Source organism: Prinia subflava, chromosome 3, assembly GCF_021018805.1.
Source record: "Prinia subflava isolate CZ2003 ecotype Zambia chromosome 3, Cam_Psub_1.2, whole genome shotgun sequence".
Lineage (NCBI taxonomy): Eukaryota > Metazoa > Chordata > Aves > Passeriformes > Cisticolidae > Prinia > Prinia subflava.
The window spans coordinates 106,198,272-106,211,147 of NC_086249.1; the positions used below are offsets into that span (position 1 = coordinate 106,198,272).

General features: G+C 46.0%; 1 protein-coding gene across 10 annotated transcripts in view; it reads left to right on the plus strand.

Annotated features, from left to right (window-relative positions):
* The window catches only part of RUNX1 (RUNX family transcription factor 1), an 87,973-nt gene that overhangs the window by 21,135 nt on the left and 53,962 nt on the right, over nucleotides 1-12,876 (plus strand). For all 10 annotated transcript variants that reach the window (XR_010079769.1, XR_010079770.1, XR_010079772.1 and 7 more), the window contains exon 3: nucleotides 5,572-5,676. Coding sequence is in view for 2 of the 10 variants with exons in the window: in XM_063393222.1 (XP_063249292.1) it covers nucleotides 5,572-5,676 (105 nt within the window). In the remaining 8 variants the exon portion in view is untranslated. The remainder of the gene's footprint in view (nucleotides 1-5,571; nucleotides 5,677-12,876) is intronic.

Consider the following 12,876-nt stretch of genomic DNA (forward strand, 5'->3'; position numbering starts at 1 on the left):
CCAAGCTGGCCTTGGACACTTCCAGGGGTGGGACAGCCACAACCTCTCTGTGCCCCACTCTCCCAGGAAGGAATTCCTTCCCAAAATCCCATCTAAGCCTGCCCTCCTCCATCCTAAACCATTCCTGCCCCTCCATCCCTTGTCCCAGGTCCCTCTCCAGCTGTTTTGGAGCTCCCTCAGGCCTGGGTTCTGAGTTCTTTGGTTTTTTCCTGGGTTCTGAGTTCTTTAGTTCTTTCTTGGGTTCTGAGTTCTTTAGTTCTTTTCCTGGGTTCTGAGTTCTTTGGTTCTTTTCCTGGGTTCTGAGTTTTTTAGTTCTTTCTTGGGTTCTGAGTTCTTTGGTTTTTTCCTGGGTTCTGAGTTCTTTGGTTTTTTCCTGGGTTCTGAGTTCTTTGGTTCTTTTCCTGGGTTCTGAGTTCTTTAGTTCTTTTCCTGGGTTCTGAGTTCTTTGGTTCTTTTCCTGGGTTCTGAGTTCTTTAGTTCTTTCCTGGGTTCTGAGTTCTTTAGTTCTTTTCCTGGGTTCTGAGTTCTTTGGTTCTTTTCCTGGGTTCTGAGTTCTTTAGTTCTTTTCCTGGGTTCTGAGTTCTTTAGTTCTTTCTTGGGTTCTGAGTTCTTTAGTTCTTTTCCTGGGTTCTGAGTTCTTTGGTTTTTTCCTGTGTTCTGAGTTCTTTGGTTCTTTTCCTGGGTTCTGAGTTCTTTGGTTTTTTCCTGTGTTCTGAGTTCTTTGGTTCTTTTCCTGGGTTCTGAGTTCTTTGGTTTTTTCCTGTGTTCTGAGTTCTTTGGTTCTTTTCCTGGGTTCTGAGTTCTTTGGTTTTTTCCTGTGTTCTGAGTTCTTTGGTTCTTTTCCTGGGTTCTGAGTTCTTTGGTTTTTTCCTGTGTTCTGAGTTCTTTGGTTCTTTTCCTGGGTTCTGAGTTCTTTAGTTCTTTTCCTGGCTCCTTAAGGCTCTGAGTTCTCCCTGGTGCGTTTTTTGAGGCCACCACCCTCATCTGGGTGTTTAGACCGTTGGTCACAATTTACAACTCATCTACAGCTGAGGTGAAGAACAACTTCATATTTAAATCCAGTGGCCTCTGTGGTGCTGCTGGTAAACAAATCATGTTCTTCTCTTTTTTTTTTTTTTTTTTTTTTTTTTTTTTTTTTTTTTAATGTTGGGGGTTTTTTTTGTAATTTTTGTTGTTGTTTTGGTGGTTTTTGTTTTCTTTTGGGTTTTTTGGTTTTTGTGGGGTTTGGTTTTGTTGGGGGGTTTTTTTTGGGGTTTTTTTGTTTTTGTTGCCTCTTGCCCCAGCTGCAGCTTTTTTCTTTTTGTCATGATGAAACAGCACCAGATCAAACAGCAGAGGCAAAGTTTTCTTCTGTGCCAAACCACCACTGGTGGAAGGAAAGCCACCACCTGAGCATAGAATTTTGCCCCGTGCAGGCTTTGAACACCTGCAAAAAAACTGGGATGAGCAGCTGTTAAACCATGAAGGGTCGAGTGATTTCAGCCTTTGATCAACTTATTGATCAGATTTGGAGTGCTCAGAGATAAGAACCAGCAAAAATTGGTCCTGATTTTTGGATATGGAGTGTGTGGGTGGCTTCCTGGAGAGGTTTAAATGCAGGAGAGCTCCTGGCTTTGGCAGAGAGCCAGGGAGATGCTGTGAGGAGCCAGGAAAATGGGGAAAATTGAGCATTTAGCGTGGTTTAATGCTGGTACAAAGGGGCTAAAAGGCAGAAGCTGAACAGCAAAACCTCCAAAATAAAATCATCCTGTTTCTTCCTAGAGCCTGGAATCCTCTCCTTAATAGAATAGAAATGTCTGTAATGTCATTTGAGTTGCATTTGGGCCTTACATTTCATAGTTTTCCATCTATGCCTTTTGTCCTTGTCAGCACAGACATTCTTGGCTGCTTTCCTTCTTTTCTCCCCCTTCTTTTTATTTAATAATTTACTATGACAATTAAAAAAAAAAAAAGAAAAAAAGAAAAAAAAAAAAAGAAAAAAAAGAAAAAACCCAAACAACCAAACCAAATTTAGTGGCACAAAGGTTCATTAGAACAAAGCCCAAAAGTAAAAGGCAGTGATCACACCAACCCCATCTCTTTGCCTTTTTCTCCCCCAACCACTGCCAAATTTCTGAAGGTTTCACTCCATCACTCCATTTTTTTTCTGTTCCCACTGGGATGACCCTTTATCCATGGATTCTATGGCTTTTTCAAAGGATCAGAATTAATGAAAGGTTCAAGTTGTGGCCTCTTTGCCCAGCAGCTCTCACTCCCTTTTCCCTCTGCCCGTGCAGCCACTTTTAACAGAAGTGTTCCTCCCCCTGCGGCCCCAGCTGATGGTGACACTGCTGGGGTGACTCAGCAGGGCACAGGAGCTGCGTGTGACCCTGCTGTCACCCAGGATTTGTGTTGTCCCCCTCGGTTCCTCTCAGACATTCCCAGGGGTGCAGCTCACCGGCCTCCTGCTCCCTCTGGAGCTCTCCAGGGCGGTTCTGGAGGGCACTGGGGTCCTGCTGGAGGGGAGATGCTTCTGCTCCAGCCCCTGGAGAGGGATGGATGTGGAATGGAGGCTTCAAATTCCTGGATTTCAGTGCAGGGCACAGGCAGACGCTTTGATCTTGGAGGCTGATCATGGAATCATGGAGCGGCCTGGGTTGAAGGGACAAGATCACAGAATCCCAGGATCCCTGAGGTTGGAAAAGCCCTCCCAGCCCAGGCAGTGCCAGCTGTGCCCCAGGCCCACCTTGTCCCCAGCCCAGAGCTGTCCAGGCCATTCATTTGAGAGCTGGACTGGATTCTCCCTGTGGGTTTCTCCCTCTTCTTCTTTATTCTGGTTTTAGAGACTGGAATTATGGCCAGGTTTTACTGCATTTCACTGTTGTGTTTGGGGTTTCTCCTGCATTTATTTTCTATATAGGAACTTCTCCAGGGTTTTCTAAAGAAATGAATTGACATTGTGTTCTAGCAGAGCGATTGTCAAAACAACATCCCAAATTGGGAGCAAGATGAAAATACTGCAGATTAGTCTGGAGAATAAAGTGTATTTTCAAAGTTTTTCTCTCTTAGTGCTAAGTGTTGTATTTAGATACAGGAAATTATATTTTGGAAAGGAGGAAAATCCTTGTCCAGGCTCTTCTGAGAGCTGAACTTGATGATCCTTGTGTGCCCCAACACAGAATAATTTGGGATTCTGTGATGTCCAGGTTCTTCTCTGATGGATGACAAAGCTTTTTGGGAGGGAATTTATCAAACTTTGTTCCTGACGCCTCTTCTGTTGTGCTGGCAGGGAAAGATGAACGAAGCTGTGAAGCTTTCTCACCAAATCTGCCATTTAAAGGATGTCAGGAGCTCAGCCATCCCCGTTTGGGGTAGATGCAGCACCAAATGCCCTGAGGGAGGGATGTGAAATGGTGTTTACAATTCCATCCATCTGCAGGATTGCTTTTTATTGAGGATGTGGATGTGGGAGGACACTGGGATTTGCAAGGCTTGGTTGAACTTCTGGTGGTGGTGACGGCAGATTAGAGCCAGGTTTAGCTGCAGCAGCCAAAATGTTCCCATCCCTGTGAGATCCTGGCCAAGACTCTTCACCTCCCACAGCTCCTGTCTTGGTTTGGAAAGACAGGGATCTCTCAGGGAAGACTGGAGTTTCCCTTAGAATGGAGAATGTAAAACCCCCTCCCTCCAAATTATTACATTTTTGCAATTAGGAGCTTTCAGGCAAAAATATGGGAATAACAGTTCTTTACTGGGAATATTTAAAAAAATACAAATGTAGTAATAATAATAATTAAAAAAAAAAAAAAAAAAGTCCTAGAAAACCCTGATGGAGTCAGGAATACGACCTGACACCCTGTTCAGGGTGTTGGGAGGTTGGGAGCAGTCCAGATAAATCCTCCTGCAGTGACAGATGTGGTTCTGATGGAGCAGAGATGATCCTGCAGACAGGTTCAGTGGTGGTGAGACGGGACCAGTTTTCCCCCAGGAATCCAGTGGAAAAGAGGAATGTCTGGGGTCCCTGTGTCCCCATTTTTATCTGGGTAGGAATGGTTGGCTCCTCCCCACTGGGTGTTCCATCTCCCAATGGATGATGGAATGTGTCACTGGTGAGCCTCAATGGCCCATGAACAGAAGATATCCCCGAGGGTGGGCAGTGGTGACAGAGATCACAAACACTGCCCCACCTGGTTTAACAGCTGGGCTGTTATCAGAACAGACCTGGAGTTACAAGAGATAAAGAAAAAAGAAACCATCCCCCAACTGCTTTCTACAGATGAAACAGAATACCTTTTTTTTTGGTTACATAACCCAAGACAGCTCCTCATCCTCAGGGTGGTGAGGCTGAGCCCTGAATTCCCAGGATGGGATGAGGACAGTGTCCAGGAGTGGGTTTGCCGTGCCTGCAGAGCACCTCTGGGGGCTGCATGAAGGGCAGGACGGAACTGCCAGGGAATGTTCCTGAGGAAGGGGAATGGTGCTTCCACAGGCAGGCACTAATATTGACATTTCTCTTTCCATTTCTGTTTCAATTCAGCCCCGTTTATAGAGCTAACTGAGCAGTAAAAATGGGTGGAAGGGAAGAATCTCCACAGTTGGGCTGGAGCCAGGTGGGAAAATGAGGGAGAGGGAGGAAGAACCTCAATTTTCTTCCAACAATTCCTGGTTATCCCACTCGGGGTGATGGCCCCTGATGTCTCTGGCTGATAACAGAGATTCCTGTCAGTCTCCCAGTCCTCCGATGCTGGGATAGCCATGCTGAAGCTGCTGCCAGGCAATGTTTTTACTGCTGCCAAGGCCAACACCATCATCTGAGGTCTTATCAAAGATGCAGAATGTTCCTTCTGTTCTTGCAAAAATGCCAGGAGTAAATCCAGGGGTAGCAGCACTTTTCCCAAAACAGAGCCACGCCATGCACGGAACAACCTGGAAAAGGCCTTCACAGTTTTCTTGCTGAATAAAGGAGAAACTGAACCTTATCCTCTGCTGTGGCTTCATAAAATGAAGTTCCTGTGGACGAGCTGTAGGGATTTTTTTAAATTTTTTTTCCATTCTCTTCTTCCTTGGCATTGCAGTAGCAGCTGATTTTCAGAGGTGGGATTGATCTCCTGCTGGTCTCAGCCACAGAGTGTGGGGTTTTCCAGCCTGCCTGGGGGAGCTGAGCACCCGCTTCTCCTTCGTTTTATGGAGTGCTGCTGCTCCGATTCTCGTGGCAGTCTTGGAAAAACCAGCCACGATTTCCCAACCTCCCTGACTGAGCTCCCTTTAGAAAGCACAGATAACACACCAGGGTTAGGAACATCAGATAAACCCTGACTTGTTAAGGGTAACCTCCTTTTTTTTATTTTTTTTTTTACAAACAGAGTGTAGATGATTTAAATACAAATTAATTTTGTTTCCCCGAAAGCTTTGAGCAGTTGCCACAGAGGGAATGAATCCAGCACCAGGATTCTACACCCCAGAAAACCTTTTAGTGCCTTGCAGGGTGTTCAAGCTCCACCAGAAACGAGGAGTTTGCTTTTCTCAGCACTTGCTCAGGGGTTTTTATTTTCTTTTTTTTGCTCAGTAACATTTTCTTTTTTCCTGTTGCAGGGAAAAGCTTCACTCTGACCATCACAGTCTTCACAAATCCTCCCCAAGTAGCCACGTACCACAGAGCCATCAAGATCACGGTGGATGGACCTCGGGAACCCCGAAGTAAGTGAGCTCAGGAGAGAATTCCCAGAGGGACAAACTGATTTCATGTAGGGGCTCATGCCCAGCCACACCAAATCCAGCAGCCTGTGGAGAAATGGGAATGTCTGAAGCTTTATGGTTTTAATCCTGCCTTCCTGAAGCTTTCTTTTTCACTGGTGTCCAGCTGATCCAGTGACTTGCATTTCTGAAATACCCAGCCAGGCCTGGCTCCTCCCCAGGAGCTGACGGAAGGGATGCTGGTAAAAGGTGGGCAGTGAGTGCCTTGCACATCATTTCTTGCTTTTCAAATGTTAAGAGAATTTGAAAGCATTGGAAACCAATATGGCATTGATCAAATCCTTCAGGCTAGGCCACCCTGCAAACAGGAATAAATCCCATGGTTTGCTGCTTCCTGGAGCTCCCTGAACCTCACCTGTGGGGCAGCTTGGGTTCTTTCTTTCTTTCTTTCTTTCTTTCTTTCTTTCTTTCTTTCTTTCTTTCTTTCTTTCTTTCTTTCTTTCTTTCTTTCTTTCTTTCTTTCTTTCTTTCTTTCTTTCTTTCTTTCTTTCTTTCTTTCTTTCTTTCTTTCTTTCTTTCTTTCTTTCTTTCTTTCTTTCTTTCTTTCTTTCTTTCTTTCTTTCTTTCTTTCTTCTTTCTCTCTTTCTCTCTTTCTCTCTTTCTCTCTTCTCTCTCTTCTCTCTTTCTCTCTTTCTTCTCTTCTCTCTTTCTTTCTCTCTTTCTTCTCTCTTCTTTCTCTCTCTCTCTTCTTCTTTCTCTCTTTCTTTCTCTCTTTCTTTCTTTCTCTCTTTCTTTCTTTCCCTCTTTCTCTCTCTCTCCTCTTCTCTCTCTCTCTCTTTCTCTCTTTCTCTCTTTCTCTCTTTCTCTCTCTCTTTCTCTCTCTCTTTCTCTCTTCCTTCCCTTTTTCAAAAGAATAAAGTACAGGGAGGAGCTGAAGGATTTGATTTTCCAAGGGAATGCCTGAGCCTTGCACACAGGGGGTTGTTTTGCTCAGGTGCTGAGGGCAGACCGTTCTGGGTGGGTGAAATGAGTGAGGGTGGAGCAGATGTGCAAGGAGAGATCACAGAACCAGGGACTGATCTTCTTTGGGAAGGAAGGGACCTTAGAGATCGTTCAGACCTTCCAGGCTGCTCCAGCCCCAGTGTCCAGCCTGGCCTTGGGCACTGCCAGGGATGCAGGGGCAGCCACAGCTGCTCTGGGCACCCTGTGCCAGGGCCTGCCCACCCTGCCAGGGAACAATTCCTGATTCCCAAGAGCCCATCCAGCCCTGCCCTCTGGCACTGGGAGCCATTCCCTGGCTCCTGTCCCTGCAGCCCTTGGCAATTGTCTCTCTGCAGCTTTCCTGGGGCTCCTTCAGGCCCTGCAAGGCCACCCTGAGCTCAGCCCAGAGCTTCTCCTGCCCAGGCTGAGCAATGCCAGCTGTGCCAGCCTTTCCTGCCAGCAGAGCTGCTCCAGCCCTCTGCTCATCCTGGAGCCTCCTCTGGGCTCTCTCCAGCAGCTCCACGTCCTCCCTGTGAGCATCCCGGAGTCTCTGGCGGTCACCAGAGGCAATCCTTGGCTTCAGTCACCACCCCAATGGGGCATTTGCATATCGTTATCAAAATGTAAATTGAGGTTTGGAATGAGTTTCTTGCACCCCTCCCACACTCTTGGCAGAAGTTCTGGATGTTGCTTAAGTGGAATTGTCCCGGGAGAGCAGAGCAGCAGGACTCAAACAGCCTGCAGGGAATGAGACTCAGCTTGGGGCTGCTTAACCAGGAAAGAAATGTTTCATATTTCAGCTAACATAGCTTAGAAAACTCAGGTTTCTTTTGGAGCCTTCATTTACCTGAGCTGCATCATGATCCATGTTTTTAGTGGAAAAATCTGACGTATTCTTTTGGATTTGAGGGCAAGCCTTAAAACAAATACTCTGTCAGCGTAAGGCTCCTTATTTATTTATTCTTATTTCTTTGGTTTGTTGTTTGGGGCTTTTTATTTACATTGTGGTCAAATTGTCCCTGAAAAATATCCTCAGTGAACCAGGCAGCTGCGCACGTAAAAAAGATATTTGTGTATGCAAATCCCAAGATTTGCATATGCAATTACCTGGGCGTGCTCAGGGTTTGCAGACAACGAACAAACTTCAGTTCTTTGAATATGCATCTGCTCGAAACAAAATCCTCCTGCAGGCAAACCTTCTGTTGGAGATCAATTCTTCAGTTGGTAGAAGAGTTAATATTTAATGAGGTTGTGCATTTTAAAAAGGAAGTGGAGATATGATCCCTACGGAAGCAGCGCACGTATCTGCCCGACCCAAATGCATGCAAAGGCTTCCCTGGAATTCACATCCCTTGTTTTAGGGAAATCAGCTGCACAGGGAGGGGGGGTTTGGGAAAGGCTGGAGTCCCACCAGCAGGAATGCCCCCAGCAGGAATTGACAGCTTTTTTATTGCTGAGTCATTCATGACACAGCACAGAAGGGATTGTGGGGTCATGGAGTGGTTTGGGGTGGAAGGGATTAAAGATCACCCAGCCCCACCCCTGGGTATTTCACAGGAATTCCAAGAGCTGCAGAGAGCAAAGCTCTTCTGAACCACAGGGAAATGTCCCAGGGTGTCTGGAGAGATAAGGAGAGCTGGAATTTTCCTGGGTCACAACCCCTGTTCCTGGATGATTTACCACAGAAATGCTCTTTCATGGAATCATGGAATGGTTGGGGTGGAAGGAAACTTCAAATCCTCCAGTGCCACCCCTGCCATGGCAGGGACACCTCCCACAGGGTGCTCTGCAAGGAATTTTTGTTAAGAAATGACCCAGAAAAACCTTCAGGAAGGGCTGAAGAGACTCTTCCCCAGTCTCTGATTCCAGACAAGTAAAAAAAGCTGAAAAACAAAAATACAAAGTGTGGTGCGAAGATTCCCAACCAGAATGAAGAGATAGGGGGAGCTGGAATTTTCCTGTGTTACAACCCCTGTTCTTGGGTGATTTACTATAGAAATGCTCGTTCATGGAATCATGGAATGGTTGGGCTGGAAGGGAGCTCCAAATCCTCCAGTGCCACCCCTGCCATGGCAGGGACACCTCCCACTGTCCCAGGCTGCTCCAGCCCCAGTGTCCAACCTGGCCTTGGGCACTGCCAGGGATGCAGGGGCAGCCACAGCTTTTTGGGAATTCCTGCCCAAGATCCCATCCAGCCCTGCCATCTCTTTAAAACCATTCCCTCTTTTCCTGTCACTCTCTGCCTGCATAAAAAGTTCCTCTCCTTCCTTTTTAGAACCTCTGAGATGTTCCCGGAGCCTTCTCCTCTCCAGGCCCGACACTCCCAGCTCTCCCAGCTTTTCCAGTTATTATATTTTGCCCCCCTCATTTTTAAAGTGGGCTTCAAAGTCCTCAAATTTGATTTCTCACCAAATCACAGCCGCAGCCATGACCACTCCGATGTTTTTTCCTAAATTCCTTTGATGTTGACATGGCTGGCCTGGATCTGTGGTGGGCCCTGCCCAGCCAGGCCTGCTGTGGGCTGAGGGGATTCAGAAGGATATCGACCTTCTTGGGCTGGGATGACAAAACAAAACCTGCTGGATTTGAGTGGTTTAGTCTCAGTAATCGATATTTGGGAACGTTCCCCAGGATCCATGACTCAGTCACTGGAGCTGAAGGAATTCCAGGCAGGCCGAGATGTGTTTTCTCCTCATTCCCCAGAGATCTGCGGAAGCAGTGGGAACAAAATGAGATCCTGCTGTCTTCCAGAGATCTAGAAAAACCTGCTGAGGTCCAAAACAAACTCCAGCAACAGTTTAATAATAATCCCCAAAAACCAACTCCAACAACAGTTGAATATCAATATCAAAAAACCAACTCCAGCAACAGTTCTTGATTCATTTCCTTTGTGGTTTTGATGGTTCTCAGACAGATTTCAATAAGTGCAAGGGGCCAGGGGAGGTTCAGATTAAGGATTAGAAACAATTTCTAATCCTTTCTAATTTCTAATTTCTCCCTGTCAGAGTGGTCAGGCCTTGGGATGAGCTGCCCAGGGAGGTGATGGAGTCCCTGTCACTGGAATTGTCCCAGAGGAGTCTGGAGGTGGCCCTTGGGGACATGGATTGGGGTGGTGCTGGTGGTGCTGGTGGTGGGACTGGGTGATCCCAAAGGGCTCTTCCCACCTTTCTGGGATTCTGTGGCTTTTGGCCTCTCTGGGATGTGTGGAGGTGGCAATAGGTGACAATGACACAGTCACAGGGCCACCTTTGCTCTGCAGAAAGGCCTGTGGACGTTGTGTTCCTGCACATTCATGAGGTCCTGATTGCTGGGATGTCCAGGCCTTTTCCAAAATTTGCACTTCAAATTGTGACAAATTCCCATTTGTGGGAATTCCACATTTTCTGGGTTTTTTTCCCATTGGATTCCTGTCTGTGCCTACCCAGGCAAACCTTGTCAAATTGTCACTGCTCGTAAAGAGAGCCAAGGTACTTAAAATCCTGGCTCTCCCTCCCCTGCTTTCATTATGGATTTTTAAAACCTCTTTTGAACTGAGCATTTTTATTCCCCACTTCTGAACAAATGCTTATTTTCAAAATGGGATTTTTTTTTTTTCTGAAAAGAAATCCTGCTGCACTGTCAGGGAGAAGGGCAGGATGACCTAACCCATCATTTTCTTCTCCAGCTTCTCTGATTCTATGATTCATAAAGCAATTTCTGTTTTTATGAGCAAACTCCATGGGGAAAATCATTAGCAGAAACCAGATCAAGAGTAGTGCTCCTGATGAAAATACTTTTGGTTAGGAAACTTGGTAGAAATAGTCTGAGTCCTAAATTAAATATTTCCCTTAGGCCATTTGACCTGCTGTGTACATCTGCTGAAGAATTAGGGTTTTTTCTTCTTTTGACTGATTTTTTCTGCTTTTCCTCGTTGAATTGTTTTAACCTACATAGCTCTGAAAAATTCACTCATGGCCCAGGTGCCTGAAAGTGATGTGGAAGGAAAAGGCTACATGGATTTAGCTTCAGTCTAAAGTTAAGGTGGGCATTAAATGTGATTATTCCCTGTTGGATATGTAGTTTTCCCAAATAGTTTTGGGGGAAAAAATATCCAAGAGTGCGATGCTGAGGGGTGGGGGGAGAAGGAAAATGTTGCTGAGCAGGACTTGAGAAGGGGCTTAAAAATCTGCTGGTTCTGTTCTGAAGGAAATCTTGCCCTGCTTGAGCTCATTTTTAGGGAAACCCCAAGAACCTTTTCCTAATATAATAATAATAATAAAAGTCAGACTATTCTCCAAAAAGTTCTTTTCATAATTTCAGTGGGCTGAAATAATATCAGTGCCTTTATTTCTTGCTCATTTTCTGCTGCAAGTGCCTAATTTTGGAAATTAAGGCTGAATTACACCAAAAAACACCTTAGAAACCATAACAATGGAACAATTTTGTTACTGGAAAATACCCAACAAATAAATTTCAGTGGTGGATTATCAGATCCTTCCACTCACCTGGAATTACAGGGGCTGAGAGTTGGGAGAAAAGACCTGAAGGAGGTCCCAGCACAGGGAGGACGTGGAGCTGCTGGAGAGAGCCCAGAGGAGGCTCCAGGATGAGCAGAGGGCTGGAGCAGCTCTGCTGGCAGGAAAGGCTGGCACAGCTGGCATTGCTCAGCCTGGGCAGGAGAAGCTCTGGGCTGAGCTCAGGGTGGCCTTGCAGGGCCTGAAGGAGCCCCAGGAGAGCTGCAGAGAGACAATTGCCAAGGGCTGCAGGGACAGGAGCCAGGGAATGGCTCCCAGTGCCAGAGGGCAGGGCTGGATGGGCTCTTGGGAATCAGGAATTGTTCCCTGGCAGGGTGGGCAGGCCCTGGCACAGGGTGCCCAGAGCAGCTGTGGCTGCCCCTGCATCCCTGGCAGTGCCCAAGGCCAGGCTGGACACTGGGGCTGGAGCAGCCTGGGACAGTGGGAGGTGTCCCTGCCATGGCAGGGGTGGCACTGGGTGGGCTCTGAGGTCCCTCCCAACCCAGTCCATGACATAAATTCTGTAAGAAAGCAAAGTCACCTCTTTTCCAATACATGCTCCAATTATTATTATTTTTTTTAATTTTGAACAAAACTTACAAATCTCTGAATTCCAACAAATAAAGGATCTCATCAGGGAAAGACAGGATTTATTTGTTTCAAGACCTTTTGTCTGAAGATAAAACTCAAACGTGATTATTTCATGGCACTCTTCCAGCCACTCCTAAGCTCTTCTTCCTTATATCCCTTTAACCCTGCTCTCTGACAGTTTGAAACCATTTCCCATTGTCCTGTCACTCCATGCCCTGGTGAAAATCCCTCTGCAGCGTTTCTGTAGCCCCTTTATGTATTTATGGAATTTAACTGGTTGGCAGTGCAAAGGATTATTTAATTTATAGCAATGCCTGGCACAGAGCAGTGATGATGAGGATCCTTTATGTCCTTATCGATAAGTTGGACCTCAGTAGGTTTTTAACACTCCCATCCTTGAGAATTCATGGTGCAGACAGTCCTTTTTCATATGGAATGGGATTATTTTCCCTCAGTCTCTCTGCTGAGGCTGGAGAGTTGACATTGGGCGATGTGAGGCAGGGAAATTGTAATTTATTTATTTCAATGAAATGGTCAAATATGTGGAGCAGGAAACCTGGTGACAACATTTCTTTTCTGGGAGTGCAGTAGATCCTGTAGAATTGCTTCCCAAATTATTTTGTTTTTTTTTTTTTAATGAAACACAGAGGTGTTGACAGGACAAGCTCCTTCCTTGGGAAGTCAGGGACACAGGAAGCCAGAGCTGCTGCACTGTGGGTTAGCAATGAAGTTAAGTCTTGCCCAGTCCTGTAGAAATTCTTTCAACTCCTTTTCTTAGTCACTTCATCCCCCACAGCTCTTTTTTTTGACCCCTCTTGAATTCAGGTGATTTTCAGTCTAATCATTTTGGTGACCCTCCTTGATCTCCGAAATCAGGGGACGTGCTCTGAACCGTGACAAAACCAGAACTGGTTTTGTGAATGGAGATTATTTCTGAACATAAGCCTGAACATAGGCTGAACATATTTCTGGACACATTTCTGAACATATTTCTGAAGATATTTCTGAAGGCCTGACTTTCTCTTGCCAGCTGTTTTTGTAGCTGTTAAAAGCAGCGAGCAAGAGGAAGCTCTTTTGGGAAGAGAACATCTTCCACAGGAAAATGGGAACAGAAGGTTTGAAGCAGATGCTGGGGCTG